Source organism: Poecilia formosa, unplaced genomic scaffold (genome assembly GCF_000485575.1).
Source record: "Poecilia formosa unplaced genomic scaffold, Poecilia_formosa-5.1.2 Scaffold179, whole genome shotgun sequence".
Taxonomy (NCBI): Eukaryota; Metazoa; Chordata; class Actinopteri; order Cyprinodontiformes; family Poeciliidae; genus Poecilia; species Poecilia formosa.
This window is the reverse complement of record NW_006800118.1, coordinates 1,070,804-1,091,504: the sequence shown is the minus strand read 5'-3', so window position 1 is coordinate 1,091,504 and position 20,701 is coordinate 1,070,804. Positions and strand designations below refer to the sequence as shown.

At 39.3% G+C, this 20,701-nt stretch overlaps 1 protein-coding gene across 2 annotated transcripts in view; it reads right to left on the bottom strand.

Moving 5' to 3' along the window:
* Nucleotides 1-20,701, bottom strand: part of usp32 (ubiquitin specific peptidase 32) — a 69,622-nt gene that overhangs the window by 42,236 nt on the left and 6,685 nt on the right. For both annotated transcript variants that reach the window (XM_007565563.2, XM_007565564.2), the window contains exons 2-3: nucleotides 11,284-11,411; nucleotides 4,839-4,944 (exon numbers count right to left, since the gene is read on the bottom strand). In XM_007565563.2, coding sequence (XP_007565625.1) covers nucleotides 4,839-4,944; nucleotides 11,284-11,411 — 234 coding nt within the window. The remainder of the gene's footprint in view (nucleotides 1-4,838; nucleotides 4,945-11,283; nucleotides 11,412-20,701) is intronic.

Sequence of the window (20,701 nt, the reverse complement as noted above, 5' to 3'; positions counted from 1 at the left end):
CCGCCCTAAATCTCGTCAGCGACAATAGGCGAGAGCAGTCGATGAGGCGTCTATTCTTATATTATGTCTATGGGGCAAACGACCTGAAAGTGTCCCGCATGCGCAGTAGAGGGCAATAGCGTCAGCGTTCTCAGTGTTCTGCCAACCGCCATAAAAAGAAGTAGTGCTCAGTGTTTGCGGAAGTAAACATGGATGCTAACGGTGAAGCTTAGCTTATATATTTGAAGTTGCTGTCCAACCGGAGCAGCATATTAACAACTTAATCCTCATTATAGTCCGTCATAGTTGTTTTTCTTCCCACTTGCGCGTATAAGGACGTAGAATTTGTTGTGACGTTCAGTTCGGATGAATGCGGCCTGGACGTTTCTCAATACTCAAGAACGCAAGTACTTTCTTGAGTTCTTGGCAAGTACGTACCCGCAAGAACAGTTGAAAGTCCGGTCTTACCGAAATGTATTGCATTTTTACCACCATTAATTGCCACAAAAACTCATTTAAATTTGTTTTTAGGCGAGAAAGTAGACCTTATAGCTTCATCTATCCACTCAGTTCATCCAGAATATTCATACTTTAATATTTGCTCCGGAGTTTTTCGGAGTAGCATAGCTCCACTAACAGACCGGAGGAGCTGCCAGTTTAACGGGCGGTTGGAACGTGTTTTCCCCGCTAACCGCAGGCTGATTTCAGCAAGTCACTGTCGTTTTCCGCTGCTTGTCATCTGTTCGTAGCGGCTGAAAGTGAGATATAAAGTGTAGCAGAATAGGAAATATCTCTTCTCTTAGCTTATTTTTTATATTTATTTAGTTAATATTGGTATTTTATAAATTGTGTTGACAAAGACTTTCAAAACCAATTACTTTCATTCGCTAATTAACTGTTTTAGGGCATTTAAATTCGTAGTAAGAAAAAATATTTTAATACAATGTCCCTTCATGATCAGAGAATCATACTTTAATTGTAAATTAAAAAAAAAAAAAAAATTTCCCTAGGATTATCGTTTCATGTATGAGAGTGAACTCTTATTTTTCATTGTTTTATGCAGGCAGCTCTTCAGGTGAGCAGACTGCAGTTCCAGGTTTACTTTCACCTTCCCAAAAACTCCTGGAGATTCTCTTCATCCCCGTCGTGTCCTGCCAATGTTCTCTTCACTGTCTCCTCATCTTCTTAGAAAAAACACTATTAAATTATGGTAATATTTGCTTTTGACAGTCTCAATAGGAATTTCCTGGAGTTATTGACTGATTATCTGCTAGTTTTTGTTTATTTTTTTGTTATTCTAATAAAGACATTCCTACAAAAATTATGTTTCTCTTTATCTTACTAGAGTATACTTGATTATGATAACAAAGGAAACATAAGTTTGTTAATAAGTGTTTAGTAGTTATAAAATAACCATCCAGTTGTGTGACAGGAACTCTGGCCAGATGCAGGTTGGTAAAACATTAAATATGAAATTATTGTTTTAACTTTCCCTGTTTATGAATCCCCGGCAAACCTGGGGAACAAGGAAGAAATCAGTTAACTGCATGACAGGCTGGCCATCATCTATTATGATTTGTCATTTGAGATAAATATTTTATCAGCAAATGATCTGATGAAGGTGGCAAACAAGACTCAAGCTTCACTGGTAACAGAAGTCTGAAAAAGTAATTTGAGGTGATAAATTGTTTTCTATTAAGCTTTTTTCAATCAGTAATAAGGTGTTTCTACTTAGAAATTACTTTGCCTTAATTATGTATATTTGATACCTGTTAATATTTGTCCCAATTATAAAATTGTCCAGTCCCAATTGTTAAATTGTTCAGTTTAACACAGGAATTATCCTTTGTTAAACTGAACAATTTATTGAAATTTATGGAAGTTGAGTGACGTCATCAAGAACGCCCTGTTCCAATTGGCGAACTAGCATACTGCGTCCTTGTGAACTTGGTAAGAACGGACTTTCAACTGTTCTTGCAGGTACGTGCTTGCCAAGAACTCAAGAACGTACTTGCGTTCTTGAGTATTGAGAAACGGCCTAGGTCGCATTTGAATCGGATACGTATCGGATATGGGTCGCATTCGAAAAGAATCCGACCTGTGCTGTTCAAACTACCATGAAAAGATCGGATACAAGTCGCATTACGTTAAGTAAAATCGGAATTGGGTCACTTTAGGCTGCAGTGTGAATGCACCCCTAAGTTTATTCCACTTGGCGTCGCTCTTGTTCTACGTTTCACATTAGTCTTTAGCCAGCTAGCAACGTATGGAGAACGTCTCGACGTGTGATGTCATTACCGCTTCTACTTGTCACAACAGTGTGGCGGATGATGAGCAGCGCGATAGTAGTCGCCTTTCTCTTGCGTTTGATCGTGGCATTTATTAATGGTAGAAAGTACCGGAATGGCGACTGCAAAAAAAGGCAACTGGTACCGGACTGTTCCATCATCTGCCGCACTATTGTTACAAGTGTAGTGTGCATGAAGTCAGTGTAGCTTAGCCTAGCACCTAATGTCAGCCATGACGAGGAATGGCGGGCGGGACTTCCTTCAGAGGTCCGCTCACCCTGTGGGCCGCTTTAATATTATACTTTAATATCACGGTGGGGGCCACGAGACATCGTCCTGCGGGCCGCAATTGGCCCGCGCGCCGTGAGAATGAGACCTCTGCTCTACACCCATGACTGTAGGCCACCCGAACAATACCATCATAAAGTTTGATGATAATACCAAAGTAGTGGGACTCATCTCTGGAGGAGACAAGACCACATACAGAGAGGAGGTGGAACAACTGTCTGTCTGGTGAACCACCAACAACCTCCGTTTGAACACATCTAAGTCGAAGGAACCAATTGTTGAGGTGTAAATCAGACATTCAGCGCATCATTAAAATGGGGACTGGGTGGAGACGGTGCCAAATGTCAGGATTCTGGGCACCATCAGCGAAGACCTGGAACATTAACTCCACTTCAGTCCTGAAGAAGGCACAACAGACACTGTACTGCCTGAGGATTCTCAGGAAGAGCAACCTGAGAACTGAGCTGTTGGTGTTCTTCTATCGCTGCTCTTTAGAGTCGGTGTTGAGCCATGGTGTCTTGCTGTGGGTCTCCAGCTTCCTCAATTCCTGCGGCAGAGAGGAAGCAGCTCCAGAGGGTCATAAACAACACCCAGAGACTGAATGGCTGGCCTCTTCCATATCTGGAGAAGATCTACAGGACCTGCAGCATCATCAAGGACCCCTCACACCTGGACCACCACCTCTTCAAACTCCTGCCCTCAGGGAGGGGCTTCAGAGCAATAAAGTCAAGAACAAACAGACTTAAAAACAGTTTTTACCCAAGCTGTGTACTGAGAACTGCTAATTCATCTAAAACCTGATCATCTTTTTTTTCCCTTAATACCCCAGTTGTTTCTACTATATTTTCATATGTACTGAGATATACGTATTTATTTTTTTATTTCACCATGAAGATGGAGAGCGAAGCTCTCGATTTACTGGTCGATCTACGTTCCCACCCTCATCTATGGTCATGAGCTTTGGGTCATGACCGAAAGAACGAGATCACGGATACAAGCGGCCGAAATGGGTTTCCTCTACAGGGTGGCTGGGCTCTCCCTTAGAGATATGGTGAGAAGCTCGGTCATCCGGGAGGGACTCAGAGTAGAGCCGCTGCTCCTCCACGTCAAGAGGAGCCAGTTGAGGTGGCTCGGGCATCTGGTCAGGATGCCTCCTGGATGCCTCCCTGGTGAGGTGTTCCGGGCACGTCCCACCGGTAGGAGACCCCGAGGAAGACCCAGGACACGCTGGAGGGACTATGTCTCTCAGCTGGCCTGGGAACGCCTTGGGATTCCCCCGGAGGAGCTGGAAGAAGTGGCTGGGGAGAGGGAAGTCTGGGCCTCCCTTCTGAAGCTGCTGCCCCCGCGACCCAACCCCGGATAAGAGGCAGAAAATAAATAAATAAATAAAATAGATGGATGGAATAAATAAAATGGATGGATGGATGGATGGAATGAGATAGATAGATAGATAGATAGATAGATAGATAGATAGATAGATAGATAGATGTTTTTTATTTATTTGTGCCTTTGAGAGTTATTTTTTTTTTATTTTGTTGTGCTTTCTTCCTTGCACAATGACAATAAAAGGAATTCTGATTGTGAAATATCTAATAGCTAAGGTAAGCTGAATATTCTATGATTGCTCATTAAGGCCAGGTTTTCATCCAGTTCTATATCCTACTGAAGCTCTCAATGCAACTTTATCTGGCTAACTATTTGAGCAACAATGGACAGACCCACAAGAGTAGAATATGCAGAACTGATGAGCAGAAAACTGATTATACAAAGATACACTGTGTGAACAATCATTATGCAAGTTGTAGTAGTGAAGAAAGGGGCCACTTCATTATCCTTTCATCTTTAAGGGCTTTACTGGCTAGCCACATAGTGGAGTACTGTGATGCTCGATGGAGCATTGTCCTGCATAAAAATTATGATTATATGGTCAAAACTAAAACTTGCCTAATAATTGTGCACACAGTGTAGCTCCACTATCTGCAAACTTTTCATGAAACATGCACCTCCAGCTAAAGCAAAATGCCTGAATGTTTTGAGTATTATGTGTTTTGATATTGGTTCTATATTCAACATAAATGAAGACTAAATGTAGCCTGGGGTTTTATAATAAAACATTTTGGAGAATGCAACCTTCAGAGGTGGAACAGCAAAAGTGTTGGATAGGAAAGGAATTTTCTTCACCATTTCCCATGATGTCTCAGACTTTTGTGACATTTCTGACAATAACAACATGGAACAAGTTGCTAAGTGTAACTTCCACTTAGCTCAACTGAAAGTACTTACACTTAGCCTTCTCCTCATCGCGGCCTCTGGTCAGCAGCACAAGCCCCACTATCAGGTTGTTAAAGTGCAGTCCTTTAGAGGAGCCTCCAAACGAGCTGTAGATTACCTGAAACAGACAGGAATAGAAAGGCTGAAGATATTCAGAAAATAATACAAGGAGAACTGATGAGCAGAAAACTGTTGTTGACAACACAAAAATGTTTTAGCCACAAAACTAAAAAGGAAGAACTCTGTTCAAATATGTAAACTTCTTCATTCTCTCTGTTCTTAGGTCCTGCTCTGCATCCAGAAAGCCTTTTCATCTCCTCTGGAATTTGTAGTCAAAATTCAAGATTTATCTGAGATTTTGAGATGCTAATCAGCTGCTCCTAATTGTAAAAACAAATCATTGTTGCCACGGTTACACATCTTAACTGAAAGTAAAACAGAGCAAAACTCATTCCAGTTGAACACCCTCTAACACCAGATAAATAACTGTCCAAACATGCAACGCCTCAACCAAACACATTATGAGCAAAAGTCTAAATAAAATGAGCAAATCAGCTCCAACGTAGCAGAAGCTCCAACATGCCGCCACCATGCGTGGCAAAATTCTAGATCTGAAACTGATTATTTGTCATTGTAATAATGCATAGCTTATCCTTAGAAACTACATGTAGTTTATATTTGGACAAAGATAGGAAACAATGGAGAAAGTCCCTCACACTGATGAGCACAAAGCCTGATGAGCGTGACGAAGGTCTGAGAAACTTTGTCTATTAAAAATTTGCAGGTTTAACAGTTTAAGTATTCCCCTTTTTCTGGTTGTGGGGTTTGGCCTTGTCTTTTTCCTACGGATTTGTTCCATATACAGATATGCAAAAAAAAAGCAACATTCAGCATCTGGACCGTTATACTAAGGATGTTTTCACAGCTGATAGTTCAGTAGATTTGGTTTGATTGGGAACCAAAGTGGCAACATTTGCTACAATTTCAGCCACTGCAGTTCTCTTTCACAAATCAACCAATCTCTTTGAAAAACTTGTTACCCCTCCTTGCCTGTGGTGGCGTTGCACCAAGAATCACTCAAGGAAACAACAAAAAAACCACTGAATGAGACACTGAGCACAACTTAACTCTTTATGAAATGTAAACAAGCATTGAGTGGTGTCAGATTTTAGCGGCTGGACCATTTCTCCACTCATGCGTTTGTTTTGCTCTATGGTCCACTTCCTGCTTTTGGAGTACATTCATTCATCTGTTAAAAATGTAGGAACTAATTGCTTTACATTACAAAAACCATGAAACAAAATCAGGTTTTAAAGATGAAAGCAGGGAGAAGAAATACTACCAGTCACCAGCTTAAAAAAAGTTTACATAAAAGTTGAGTTTTCAACTATTTATTACAACAGGACATAAAGATACAGAATACTGTTTCCTCACAGAGATTCCAAACGGTGCAGCGTTTGCAAAGCATGCTAACTGACTTGGAGGAGGTGACTGTGCAGTCAGTGTGCTAATGAAGCATGTCCTTGTCAGTAGGTCACACACTGTCTAACTTATGGTTTGAAAAAAAGGAAGTCAATGTGTGTCACACTTTGCTAACTTTTAAATCCACCATCACTTTTTCCCCTCTGTTATCTTCTGATGGTTCTACTGAATATAAATATACTAAACAGACAGACTACATGGTAAACACGTGTAGTGATGACTCATGTTATGTCACAACCAGCAAGGAGGGATTTACCTGATATTTTCCCTCTGAACCCTGAAGATGAATAATTGCAGTAGAGGTAAAGAATCATTCTGAGTACATATAATGTACATCGACATATGAATTCACAGCAACCTGCTGAGGTCACAGTGAAACATCTGAAACCTGTGTCTCTGTGTCTCCTGTGACGAAACAACCTTGTTCAAGTTTGTAAAAGAGTAAAATGAGATTACAGGGGAATCCCACCAACCCTACAAACCGTCTGTTCGTCATGGAAAGTACAGGCTGGAGCATGTTTACCAAAATACCAGCAGTGACAACAGACAAGCTCATTTTTATACATCAATGTAGCAGGATGACATATCACTGATGTTAACTGTTTATACTCAACAAGCAGACATCACAGCTGTATGACAGTGTGCATTCAAACACTGAATGACACAGAATAAGGCAATACTATGCTACATTATAACATGCCGAGTCAAACAGGAGTTTATTACATGCAACATTCAAGGAAGTTCAGGTTTATGGTGTAAACTGAACAGATCAATAGAAAACAAAGTTTAAGTGTTGATCTTGACTGCAGGTAAAGTCTAAAGTCTGATCTGTTCTTGTTATGTCAGTGATGACTATATGTAAAAATATTATCTTTTTTGTAACTCGCCACAGAATCCCCACATTATCTATGGAAACCCCTCGGCACACAGTTAATAACACATGGCTCCAGGTCTGTCCCTTTGCCCACTGCTTTAGGTAGATCATCTTCACAAGCATCAATCATCAGCAGTTTTTTTTAATGGCAACATCACAAATTATGTCACTGTTTAATAACAAGATTTTATTTTATTTTTTAAATATTTTATAAAATAACTTTTTCATACTTCATAACATTTTCTCTTTTACGTATTTTTCTTTTACTAGCTAAAGTAGCTGATACAGTTCAGGTCAATTTCTGATTGAATTACTCGATTACTAAACTAATCATTTACAACAGCCCTAGATATCACAGAATTGCAGCCTTAAGAACAGCAGTTCCACAGATGATGCTTACATATGCATTGTCTTCTCATCGCTGCATATTAGCAGATAGCAGATAAACACCTGCAGCTACCATAGAATCAATCAATCATAATTGTCTTCACTGCATGAAGACAATTATGCAAAAGGCTTTTATTCAGTTGTGTAAAAGGGGTTAAGTCTGTGAATCTGATAATAATTCACACACTTCAAAAAGGAACTCTGGATAAATCTTCAAATGATTCAAGACGGTAACACTTTATTTGAAGGGGTGTGCATAAGACTGACATGACACTGACATAAACATGACATGAACATGAACATTTATGAATGTTTATGACAGATGTCATGAAGTGTCATTCGGTAAATAATAACACTTTTAATGCAAAGTTGCTAAAAGTTGCATTAAAAGTCCATTAAAAGTGCCAACTTTACATGATTTTGTAAATTATAATTTAATGTAAAGTTGGCATTTTTAATGGACTTTCAATGCAATTTTTAGAGCAACTTTGCATTAAAAGTGTCATTATTTACCGAATGACACTTCATGACAACAGTCATAAACATTCATAAAGACTTCTTTATGTTCATGACAGATGTTATGTCATGTTTATGACAGTGTCATGTCAGTCTTATGCACACCCCTTCAAATAAAGTGTTACCTTAAAGACTAACTTTCTGACAGATCAAACTCTTTTCCTTGAACTGTAAAGATATGGCACATCTGCAGGCATGATTGAAGACACCAGCTGAAACCTTGCTTCTGGAGAGATGTCACTGAACTAACTGCTGCCATGGTGACACAGAGGCAGCAGCAGCACAAGGTGGGAAGGGGAAGTGGGGGGGGAAGAAGTACTGAAGCGCTGTGTGAGAGGAGGATGACTAATACCAGCCGTGCTGAAACGCACTGAAGACGCTGAGTGAGAGTTGAGTGTACGCTCAGGAAGGGAGCCACGTTGTATTATTATCTAAAACTACTGGGTCACCATTATGCAGCTCTGAATGGAACACCTGCTTCTGATTGGTTCCCCTGTGGAAAGAGTTCACCGTCATAAACAGGTGTGACAGAAGGAGGTTGGATCACAGCAGGTCGCACCAAGCACACGTCACACTCCTGAACCCAACTTGATGTTCACCTGTACATCTACAGCAGTTACATCTACACCAGTTTACATCTATAGAAGGTGTTCAGTTTAGCAGAAAGAGGCTGCTCTTTCATTTGCTCCCTGAAAATATCTATAAAAAGTTCTGTTGTTTTTGGAATGAGAAAACTCTTATATAATGACTTAAGGGAAGACATGATGAGGCCCTCTGTGTGGTAGCTTATCAGGTTTTAGCATGTTTCCACCAGTGGTCCCCAACCTTTTAATTACCGCGGACCAGTCGAGACTTGGAAATTTTGCTGCAGCCCGGGGAAGGGGAGGTGAAACGTCAGATAAGGCTTCTGCATGTTGGTGTTCCCGCTAAATCCTGAATATGCCCAATTTGGGTTGTCTTGGTCCTTTTATCGCAGCCTGTGGGGTTTTCCCTGACTGGGAACGAGAATACAACCTGTTGAATGTGACAGGTAGCCAATCAGAAAGCGCGGTGACGTAAGAACAGAGGAGAATCCCAAACAGCTGACATATCACGCAACTGAGAGTCCGGTGGATATCGGAGATGATATGTGGAAATGTTTATTATTATATGTAAAGGTCATTATTATATATGTTTATTATGTTTATTCAGTTAAAAATGTTAACTATGAAAAAACATAGTCACCTCCAAATCATAGTGCAGCAAAGAGAGCGGCTGCTCCCGCTGTCTTTTATCCACCGCCTTTTCTTTTTGTTACATCTTTTATCTCTTAAAATGAGTCCACAAAATATCACTGTTGTTTCTACATCGTCATCTGTGTTTGGTTATTCTAAATTCCCGTATGCTATGTTGGGGGTTTTACTGGATTATCCTCTGGAATCAGGATGTTCGTGACTGGAATCGGTTCATGTGGTGTGTTGCTCCTGCCGTGTGGCTAGAGACACGAACCGATCGAACCTGTTGTACTTTTATCAGCTTTGTGGTCACAGAGGTTTGGAGAATCGGCCAACAATTCTCAAATCTTGCCGTCTAAACCAGACTTAAGACTCACAAGCTCTACTCATCTCCTCTCGACCACTGCCCAAATGCTCTTTGACTCTGGTCGCTATGGTAACGTTTACATATCCCTTCAAAATAAGATACAGATGCGCCACAAAAACAAACATTTTACTTTTGAGAAAATTTTAACTCATGATAATGACTAACGGGAGCCCTGAGCTTGTTTCTCTGCAACGAAATGGTTCCTTCACCCGAAGTGTTGCTTATATCCACAGCCTGCTTGGTCTCTACGTGGTGAAGCAGTTTGAAGCTTCATTGCTTCATTAGCAGCTGGTCGCCACATGTTACGCAGGCTTGTAATGTGGGACTCACCTACCAGTCTGGGATAAATCCATCCTCCTGTCTCTTCTCTGGGCCTTTTCCCCTTTGCAAAGTAATTTTCCAAAGACATCTGATCCGTTTCTTAAGCATTTTGCTGCCTGTTGGATCAGTGCTGGCGCACAAGTAACCGAGAAAATCCGGTTAAAGGATTTTCAAAATAATAGATCCTCCAAACTCAAATAATACATAAAACGGAAATAATTAACTATTTCTTGCACGGCCCGGTACCAATTGGTCCACGGACCGGTACCGGTCCGCAGCCCGGGGGTTGGGGACCACTGCCGTAGACCATTCTAACTAACTTTTGCTATGAGCTCCAAGCCTTTGGGTTGAAAGGCCTTCATGCCATCACCCTAATCTTAAATCTGAGTCTCAGTCAGATTTAAGTCAGGACTCTGACTTGGACCACTTCAAGAACCTTCATGTAGAACCTTAAAGGAGAACTGAACAGTGTTTTTAAGCTAACAAAAGGTGAAAGAAAATAATTAAATATGCTTGTTAAATAAAATATACAAAATTTTAAACTCAGAAAATTTAAGGAAAAAAAAAAACACTGAGCTGTTTTTGGCATTTTCCATGACACTCCCCCTCAATCTGTGATGAACATTGTGCTGCCAGGGATTAACAATATTCAGCATATTACTGGGTGAATATGAGTGCAACATGGTTCAGTGTGTTGCAATCAATGGTTCGAAGCAGCCAGAAAATGTTTCTGGAGTTTAATTTTTTCAGCTACCCTAAAAATAAAAAATATCATCAGATTTGAATAAGTAAGCACAGATGGGGAAATTACTATAAACTTCTATTCAGACAGGGTTTCCCTCCTACCAGGCTATATGTCACTTGTTTATTTTAGACAGGGTTTTTTATACACTAGTAACAGTGAAAGCAAAGGCAGGTTTATAGTTGATGCGTTGAACTGGGCACAGAGCTGGACAAATCACTCAGCCTGCACCCCTGCACATTTCCTTTTTGTAAGTCTTTATATTTGTACTATATTTGTATAAGTACTATCAACAATATCTTTCAATACACATAATTTTACCTAGTCATATTTTAAATTTCCAGTCAACCTTTAACATATTTTAAAACAAAAACACAAGGGGCTGCTGGATAACTGTCCCTACCACCAGGCTTAGAAAGTTTTCTGGGGGAAACCTGAAAGAGTTTGAGTTCACCACTCCAATAAAAGCATAATTTATTTGGGCCTCTCTCCTCACTTCTACTAACTCTTCATTTCAGCTACATAACATAAATTGTGACATTACTGTGGCTTACCTCTGCAACTTTCGGGGGAACTCCATCTCCTAGCACTTCTCTGTAGAAGCACTGCTGGGTCATGTAACACGACAGACCACTGGTTCTCTTGAAGGCATCCTTCAGCCGCTTCAGTTCCACATCAGTAACTGCAGTCACAAAGGGAAAGACACAATTAGACTTTGGGGGATCCAACTCTTTGTGGTGTTGCGGTCTTGTTTAGCCAAGCAATGTATCATAATAATGACTTTGATCTTTGTCATAATGCCGCCTTGATTTAGTATGCTGTAGGGAGAAATTTCGTCAGCCAAAGTGATCAAGATCTCTGTCTCTCTCTCAAAAGAACATGAGTCCATCCTTTAGAAAACAAAAAAGTTGCATATTTAGAAATTACTTTTTTTTCTTTGTTTTTAAACTTAGAGTATATATTTATATTTTTGAAAAAAGTGTCACGTTGCCTTTGCAGCTCTAAATGGGTTTTATTTAGTTGGATTGCTGGTAAAAACAGCTCTTTGGATTGGAACAGCTGCAGAGCCCTGGGTTAGATGCTATTTAGCAACTGCAGCACAGTGAGCCAATTAACGTTACCTGCCATAAAAACTAAAGTCTGGCTTTAATTACTGACTCCCCAGAAAGTGACAAGAATGCATTTCATCAACTTCATAGACACACACACACACACCCACACACACACACACACACACACTCCCCCCCGATTGGAACTACTAAATATGTTCATCATCTGTGAAGGAGACTATGTAACTTTTGCAAAAAAAACATATGATCCCTGGGATCCTGCTGTCATGTGAAATACACCATTTGGTCAGACACAATCAATCAGAGCCAGGGTCTTGTTGCTGTCAATCATCTCATGTATTCGCTGCTCACACTTTCCTCTTGCTCTCTGCTCTGCTACAGCTGGTTCACAACAACCAGCTGTAGCGGTGGCGATGCTAAGGCCAGTTAGCATAGCCACCAATGACAGTGGATGAACAGACACTACATTCATACAAATCCACAAATTCAACAAGGTGTTAGGAAGACTCCTCAGAGTTCGATCCACACAAATATGACAAAATCATGCAGTCACTGTTTATTAGTCGGCTGCACATCCACAATTAGTCTCACATTCCAACATCCCAGCAGGGTCTATAGGACTGGGATCTGGTGGAAGCTGTTGCAGTACAGTGGACTCTGATATGTAAAACAAAGCAACTTAGGGTTATTTGAGCTTTATGACATGATGCATTATTCTGCAGGAATTTGCCATCTACATTTGAATATGATGTAGTACTAAAGTAATGAAGACATTACACAACAATACTCAGGTAGGTTGTCCCAGTTTAGCAATACCCAGTTGGAACTAAGCATCCCATAACTCCTTCACTTATGCTTAATTGCCTTTATTTATGCTTATTTGTATGCAGGATTAACAGATATGTTCTCATAAAGCCTTACTGCTGTAATGAATAGAGAAGACTAACAATTTCCTAAAACAAAATCAAACTGCACAAAAAGCATCAGTAATGGTCAAATTTGCATGAATAAAATTTATTTTTATTTAAATGCATCAACTGCATTCAGCTCAATCTTACATTCAGACAAGTTTTATTACCTCAAGCAGCTTTGCTTTCTGATTGGCCCCATGTGTTTCATTAAATCATCCTCTAAAGAATCAGATGTCATTAATGGAACTGCACAGACAATAACCAGCTCTTAATGATATCTAATGCTGCATTAGATGGTAGATTCTAACTGTACATGAGAAATATTATTGGTGTATTCCTTCAGTTCCTCTGGAACCAGTTGGTGAAAAAAACTAATATTCAGTTCAGTATATTATGAAAGTACATGAAAAATAAGAAGGCAAAATACATAAAGATACAAACTTCGTTAATGCAAATAAGCCTGAAAACAAATATCACTGTGGACTTCTTTGATGTTTCAGTTTAACCTCTTTGTAATATTCAGTCTATGATGTTTAAAAATAAGCAGCAACCCTAAGTGTGACATTTAGTGTAGCAAACATATCCCAAAGCTGCTGAGCTCCAAAACCCTCAAAGGTGAACTGAACTGCCCCTGAACAGCAGACATTCCCCCACACCCCATCCGCACGCACGCACGCACGCATGCACGCACACAGCTACAGTATAAGCCAGAGATTCCTGAAAAACAATAAAAGTGACCCAATAAGCAGCTGTTCTTGGTGCAGGATGCTGCTGAGCTGCTTCTGGTCCTCCATTAGCCCTGAGTGGGCAGCAGAAGCCACTCGGCTTCAGGGTAGAAGTGATTAGGAACAAAGTGCTGAATCACAGGCTTTGGTAACACAGCAGGCACCTCATAATCAAACCAGATCTGCACTTCTCAGCACAACAGAAGAGGAAAGCACCTTTGTGTCTTATGTAAGCCAGCAGCTCAAAGTATTCCAGAGTATCCTGAAACAGACTTGCTAGTGCTTTTATTACAATTACAAACAGATTTACCTTAAAATAACTTCATATGTATGTTATTTTAGTATTTGATGTTTGGTGGATACTTTAAAGCAATTAGAATAATTTATGAGAAATACTTCTAGATTTTTTTTTTTCGACAAACTTTTTTTTTGAGCATGAACAATCACCAATTTATGCTGAATAATAGCTATACTATACTAACTCAAACCATGTAAATGTGATTTCAATCAGCAGCACATTGACAAACTGGATGTGCAGCACAATTTTCAACATAAGATAATAATCTTGTAAAGCTATTAATTATTTAGCAGTAACAAGTTTGAAATTTTAGTGTTGTGACAACCGAAGTACAGCTGCATTCAAATGAGACAACACTTCTGCAACAATGTTTTCTGGATGCTTAACCAAAGTAGTTAAATCTAAGCAGCATTTCAGAACAAACTGCTATTGCCTATCAAATATGGTGGTAGAGGGATGATAATCTGCGTTTGTTCTGCGACCTTTCATAGTCATTATAATTTGAAGTATACTGATAGTGACGGTTGTCTAAATGAAACATGTCTCTTTATTGTGTACTGATGTGCACTAATTTGAATTATGGCCAATATTTCCTTTCACCAACAATAATTCTGAGCAATAAAAATCTGATGTGGGGTTTCTCAAGGTTTCATCCTTCATCCATTTTTTTAAAATTTAATATCTATTACTGCATGTAACAACTGGTTGGAAGAGTCACTACATCTCCCATGATATTTATGTTGATGACACAGAAGTTTATATTTCTGTCACCAAATAACCATAGTTATCTGCAGTCACTGAGGAAGTATGTCCACAATATCAGTAAACTGAAGGGCTAGAATTTCCTCAAGCTTAATGCAGATAAAATAGAAGTTGTTCTTTTGGCAGAAGTTGTTCTTTTAAACAGAAGGTGAAAGATCAGAACTCAACCAAACTTACTTGTACTAAAAACCACAAACCACGCCAGGAAGTAAGGCATTGTGGTGCTAAGATTAACTAATTTTCATCAATCTGTGGACACATATGCTGAAGTGATCAGAGCAGCTGTGAAAATGTGCAGTTTTATGGATTAAATCCAGCAGTCTCACACAAATCAACAACAGTTTTCACAAGGTTAGATAATCACAATGGTTTGTTTAATGGTTAAGTTTACAGTACATCTGGAAAGTATTCATAATCCAAGTCTACCACTGCCTACCTGACCTCTGACCTGACCCCTTGTTCCTAACCTTCACTAATACATACTCTGTGCTCAGGTCCATCTGTGATGTTGAGGTTAATGGGTATCATTCTCTTCTGTTTACAGTCAGATGCAAAACACACTCAGTTCCTGCAGTTATCATCAGTCTTTTGAATAGAGCTCAGGAATCCTTGCACAAGCTATAACAATAGTCACTTGCCAACCACAAATAAGCTCAAAACGAAGAAGAATTCATATCCAGCTGTCTTATATTAGACACCTAGTTCTTATAGTGACAGTGCTAAAAGTGTTGCTCACCATGGCAGGACAGGTGATCTAACTAATTAAACTTTTCCAAATTGATATTGAATTGGAAAAATTAATTACAATGCATGGATAAATCAATATTTTGACTGACACAATGTTCCGTAGACGTAGGGTAAGTTATGGGTCCAGTTTTCAGTTTTCATTTCTCCACAGTAGAAGTTCTGATTCAGAGACGCACAACTATCCAAATTAACATTACTACAAGTGCCCTGTTTCCATTCACCTTCCTCAAAGTATGCACACTTTCACAGCAGGTTGTGTGTGTCAGACCCACCAACTAAATCATCACAGCAACAGAGTAACAGCGGATGCAGGCTCCTGCTGGGACTATTAAACAAGCATGGCTGCTTCCAGTGAGGCTGCAGACACTTGCAGAGGCATCAAGGTATCAAGAACATGATGCAAAAAGCTGAGCTGTGTGACCTTTAAGTCCTGCGGAACTGCCAACAGACAGAAACATACATGCTGTGCCTTTCCTGGAAAGCTCATTTCATCTGGGGCCATTAACCTGGAGGATTTGGAAGAAGATATTTTACTTTTAATTTAATCCACTAAATTTCACTCCATTCTATAGATCTTCAGAATGTTCTCCTAACAGCCTGTATTTAAGATCGGCTGTGCTTCCTGCTGTGCATTAGCCGGCCTCCCAAGTCCCCTCATTTAGAACAATCACAACTAGACTGGTTATGACTGTTCTAACAACTAGAATTATTAAACTGTTAGTATCCTGGCACAGGATACTGTTACTAATTCAACTGTTAGTTTAAGTAGTTTGATTGGAGCTTGAGCGTCTCCAGCTGGTAACAGAACAATAGTTCTTGGTAGTGGGCTCTAACAAAATATGTATCTTTTAACAAGTAATTTGATAAAGCATTTGATGACTAAACAATCTGTGTGTCATGATCTATTTATGATTTATTAAAAACAGTCAGAGATTTTCCTCTTAGAGATAAGTATAGGGAGGGCTGATTTAAGGATGATAGGACTTTAAAAAGGTTTGTTTGGGGTTCACTCCTATTTGGGCCGCTGCCACTTGAAAGGGCCCATCCTAACGATATGGGAGGTTTTTCCCTTCTGGGCTACTTCCAAGAGGCTCAACAGGGTCTAGTTAACAGACCCCTGCTTTGGATGCTGAACATGGATACTTTTATTTAAACTCAGGAAAGATAAAGTTCAAATAGCGATGCTACAGGAATCCCATCTAGATGACTCTGAACATGCCAAACTAAACAAGATAGGGTTTAAGTCTGTCTATTTTTCTTCCCACGGCTCCGGAAAACGAAGAGGGGTTGCGATTTTAATATCGAGCTCCTTGTACTATGAATATGTTGCAGAACATAAGGATAGGGAAGGCCGCTATATTTTAATTACAGGGATAATAAATGGCATCCTGATAAGTCTATGCCCCACCTGGTAGCGACTGGTCATATTACAAGAAAATACTTGAACTAGCAGCTACAAAAAGTCAGGGTGTAATGATTTGTGCTGGCAAATTTAATATTAGGTTAAACCCAAATCAGGACTCATCAAACGGGAAAACAAACTCAAGAAATATCAGTTAAAGAATGAAAAATATGATGGACAAACTGGGATTAGTGGATATATGGAGGGATAAGAACCCAACCAGTTGTGACTACACACATTATTCCTCTTCTTTTAATGCATACTCACGAATAGATTATTTCTTTAAGATGTACATAGATTAGAAAGTTGCAAGATTGGATCTAGTCCAATTTCTGATCACAGCCCAATCTATATGTCCCTTCATCTGGGTGATAAAAGCAGATCCACGCTCTGGAGGTTGAATAAAAACCTATTAAATGGTACAATCTTTAAGGAGAATATGAAAATTGAAATCAAACAATATCTAGAAGAAAACAATAATAAAGAGGTGGGTCCAGCAATACTTTGGGATGCTCTAAAGGCAGAAGTCAGGGGAAAAATAATAGCCTTTTTCGCCAACAAAAAGAAAATTAGACAACAAAAACAAACTCAATTGGAAGTGGAACTAAAAAAAACTTCAGAAAGAACATTCCAAAACCTTCAAAAGGGCAACAAGAAATAAAATTGAGATAGTGAAAAAAAGAACTGAATAACTGAAGTGAAATACAAAAGAAACTTCTCTTTACTAAACAGAAATACTACAAAGCAGGGGGGAAAGCCCTGAAGCTCATAACATTTAAACTACGAAAACAACAAGCTGAAAGAACCATTTACAAAATACAGAACATACATACAAATAGGGTTGAAACAAACCTATAAAAGATCCATAAATGCTTTAGAGATTTTTTCCAAACCTTATACTCCCAACAAAAAATGAAAAATGAACAGCAAATAGATACATTCCTTTCCCAACTCTCTCTGCCCAACATTACAGACGAGCAAAACGAACAGTTAATATCAAAGATAACTGAAGCAGAACTAAGGTCAGTGATTAGAAAGTTGAAAGGAGGAAAATATCCAGGAACGGATGGGTTTACCTCCGAGTGGTATAGAGAAATGCATGATCAGTTAGTCCCTGTTTTATTAAGAGTTTTCAACAATGTACTGGAAAAGAAAATAATCCCTCCCTCATGGAGAGACACAATTATTTCGCTAATTTCTAAGGAGGGAAAGGATAAATTGGAATGCGGAAACTACCACCCAATAAGTGTGCTAAATATTGATTATAAATTATTTACTGCCATAATCGCACAGAGATTGGAAAACATCTTGCCAGTGATAATTCATAAGGATCAAACAGGCTTCATCAGACAGAGACAGACACAGGACAGCATCAGAAAAACCTTGCATATTTTAAATCATGTAGTTCAACAAAGTATAGAGACCGTTGTACTGAGTCTGGATGCGGAGAAGGCTTTTGAGTTATGTCCAGGTTTGGGTTCCACCAGACCATAATAGATATAATTGCAGCTTTATACAATTAAACCATCGGCTAGGATAAAAATTAACATTGACCTATCTGATCCCTTTACTTTGGAAAGGGATACGAGGCAGGGATGCTGTGTTTCCCCACTCCTCTCCGCCCTCTTCATAGAGCCTTTAAGTCAGTGGATAAGTCAGAGGACAGACATAGCTGGAGTTCACATGTCGTCCGGGGAACAAAAGCTGTCATTGTTTGCAGATGATTTGTTGCTAACCATAGCAAACCCAGCCCAAACTCTACCTGTACTTATGGAGGCGATCGAGGAATATGGTTCACTCTCGGGCTACAAGATAAACATTACCAAGACTCAGGTCTTAACGATAAACTATAACCCACAGAACTATATTAAGAGCCTGTACAATTGGAGCTAGGAAGCAGAATCCATTAAATACTTAGGGGTCACATTGCCAAAGGATTTCTCCAGGATTTTTGATGTCAACTATGGGCCCCTAATCTCAAACCTGAAATCAGACATACAGAGATGGAACTTGATCCCTTTCTCAAATTTATACTCCAGAGTGGAGTCGGTCGGAATGAACATTCTCCCACGTTTCCTATATTTATTTCTATGTTTACCTATCCAGATATCAGAAAGATGTTTCACAGAGTGGGAAAGATTAATATCTCAGTATATTTGGCAGAGGAAAAAACCAAGGGTGAAGTATAGAATGTTGCAGTTAAAGAAAGAGAAAGGCGGATTGGGTCTTCCCAATCTACGGGTTTATTACCTTGCAGCTCAGTTAAGACCGGTGTTCTGTCTATGCTCTCCATCTTACGATGCAAAGTGGAAAGATGGCTCAACAGTGGAAGGAATACCTTTAATATCAGTATTAATGGACAAGGATTTACAAGAGAGGCTGAATATACCAAACAATAGTCAATGTTACACACAATGTTGGATTCTTGGAGAAACGTGGTTGAAATTTGTGGATTGGGGAGCCAGATAAAGATGCTCAGATGGTGTGCCTTTGACTCTGCATTTAAACCGAACAAGATTGATGGAAGATTTAGAGGATGGATCCAAAAAGGATTAACCTCTTAATATACTTTTATCCATAAGGGGGTGTTTCAGAGTTTTGAGGAACTTCAGAGATCTAACGGGTTGGAGAGGGACGACTTCTTCAGATACTTACAGGTTAGGTCCTATTTCAATCAAAATATATGTGTCAATTGGGAATCAGCTAAACCAGGACTTGTTAATGTGTTTTTGTCCTTGTTGAAGTCAGGTTCAAGCAAGAAACTTGTTTCTATACTTTACAATGGTATTCTATTCTCTAAATAAAGTGACACAAACTACATAAGAAACAAGTGGGTAAAAGAAGGAAATTAATCCATCTCAACTGAAGTCTGGGAACAGATCAACAGATTGCACTGGATGACCTCGAGTTCCAATCGAACAGTGTTTTTCCACTGCTGGAAAAACACTGTTCGATATTTTGTGACTCCAGTTCAGAAAAAAACATTGGGGCAGTGGGGACATGTGTTGGAGACTCTGTGGAACAAACGGGGCAAATCAAAATCACATCTTCTGGAGTTGTCCGGTGATTAAAGCTTTTTGGGAGCAACTGTGTTCCCACCTAAACAACATCTTTTCTGAATGAATCTCATGTAAATATGAATCCCTATACTTAGGAAACATCTCATTTGATAGCTGGACTCTGGAAGATAAAAAACTGCTGTTAATGCTTCTGGCAGCAAGTAAAAAGACAATCACTAGAAAGTGGTTAAAGCCTGAAGCACCTACAGTAGAGGACTGGTTCAATATTGTACAAGACATTTACATTCTGGAGAGGTTATCCTTTTCTGTTTGAGGTCGAAGGGAATCATTCTTCAAGATCTGGTCTAAATGGACAAACTATGTTAAATCAGTAATCCATTTGGACTAAATATGCCTATCACATGCAAATATTGTTGTGCTGTGTATTGTACCCTGGTTCGGGCTTATGGTAAATCTATGCTCTGGAATGTGCTTTTTCCCTTTTATATGCAAGATCAGATCAGACCCCTCCCACCCCTCGCTCACTCTTCTGTTATGGATGTTTTGTTATTACACAAAAACCCTGGATTGACTTATGTTATTCCTTCTCATACTTCCGCTGTGGTGGAAGCTGAAATGTACAATGTAATTGTAACTTGCCTTTCCAAATAAAAAATTAAAATAAAAAATAAATAAATAAAAAACAGTCATAGGATCTGTAAGCTTAAAAAGAAGAGCCATCCTGTTCTAAATAAAATACATTTATTTTTGTTGTAGGAAGTATAAGTACCAACTTGTTAACTTGGTACTCGATATCGGCCTAAACTGAATTTGGCCTGGAAGAAACTTGTATAGACATGTTGTCTGTTATTGATTACATGTGGAAATTTTTCACATACACACAAGCCTGGAGGGCAAAAAGATTATTCTTTTACTTGCCATCCATAGCTGTGCTGCCATAGTGGAACAATTCTGTTAGGCTATATTGCTGAGGCTGCAAGTTTTATTCTACTAACTATTACACTAAATCAAGATACCAACTGCACAACAAATAAGTT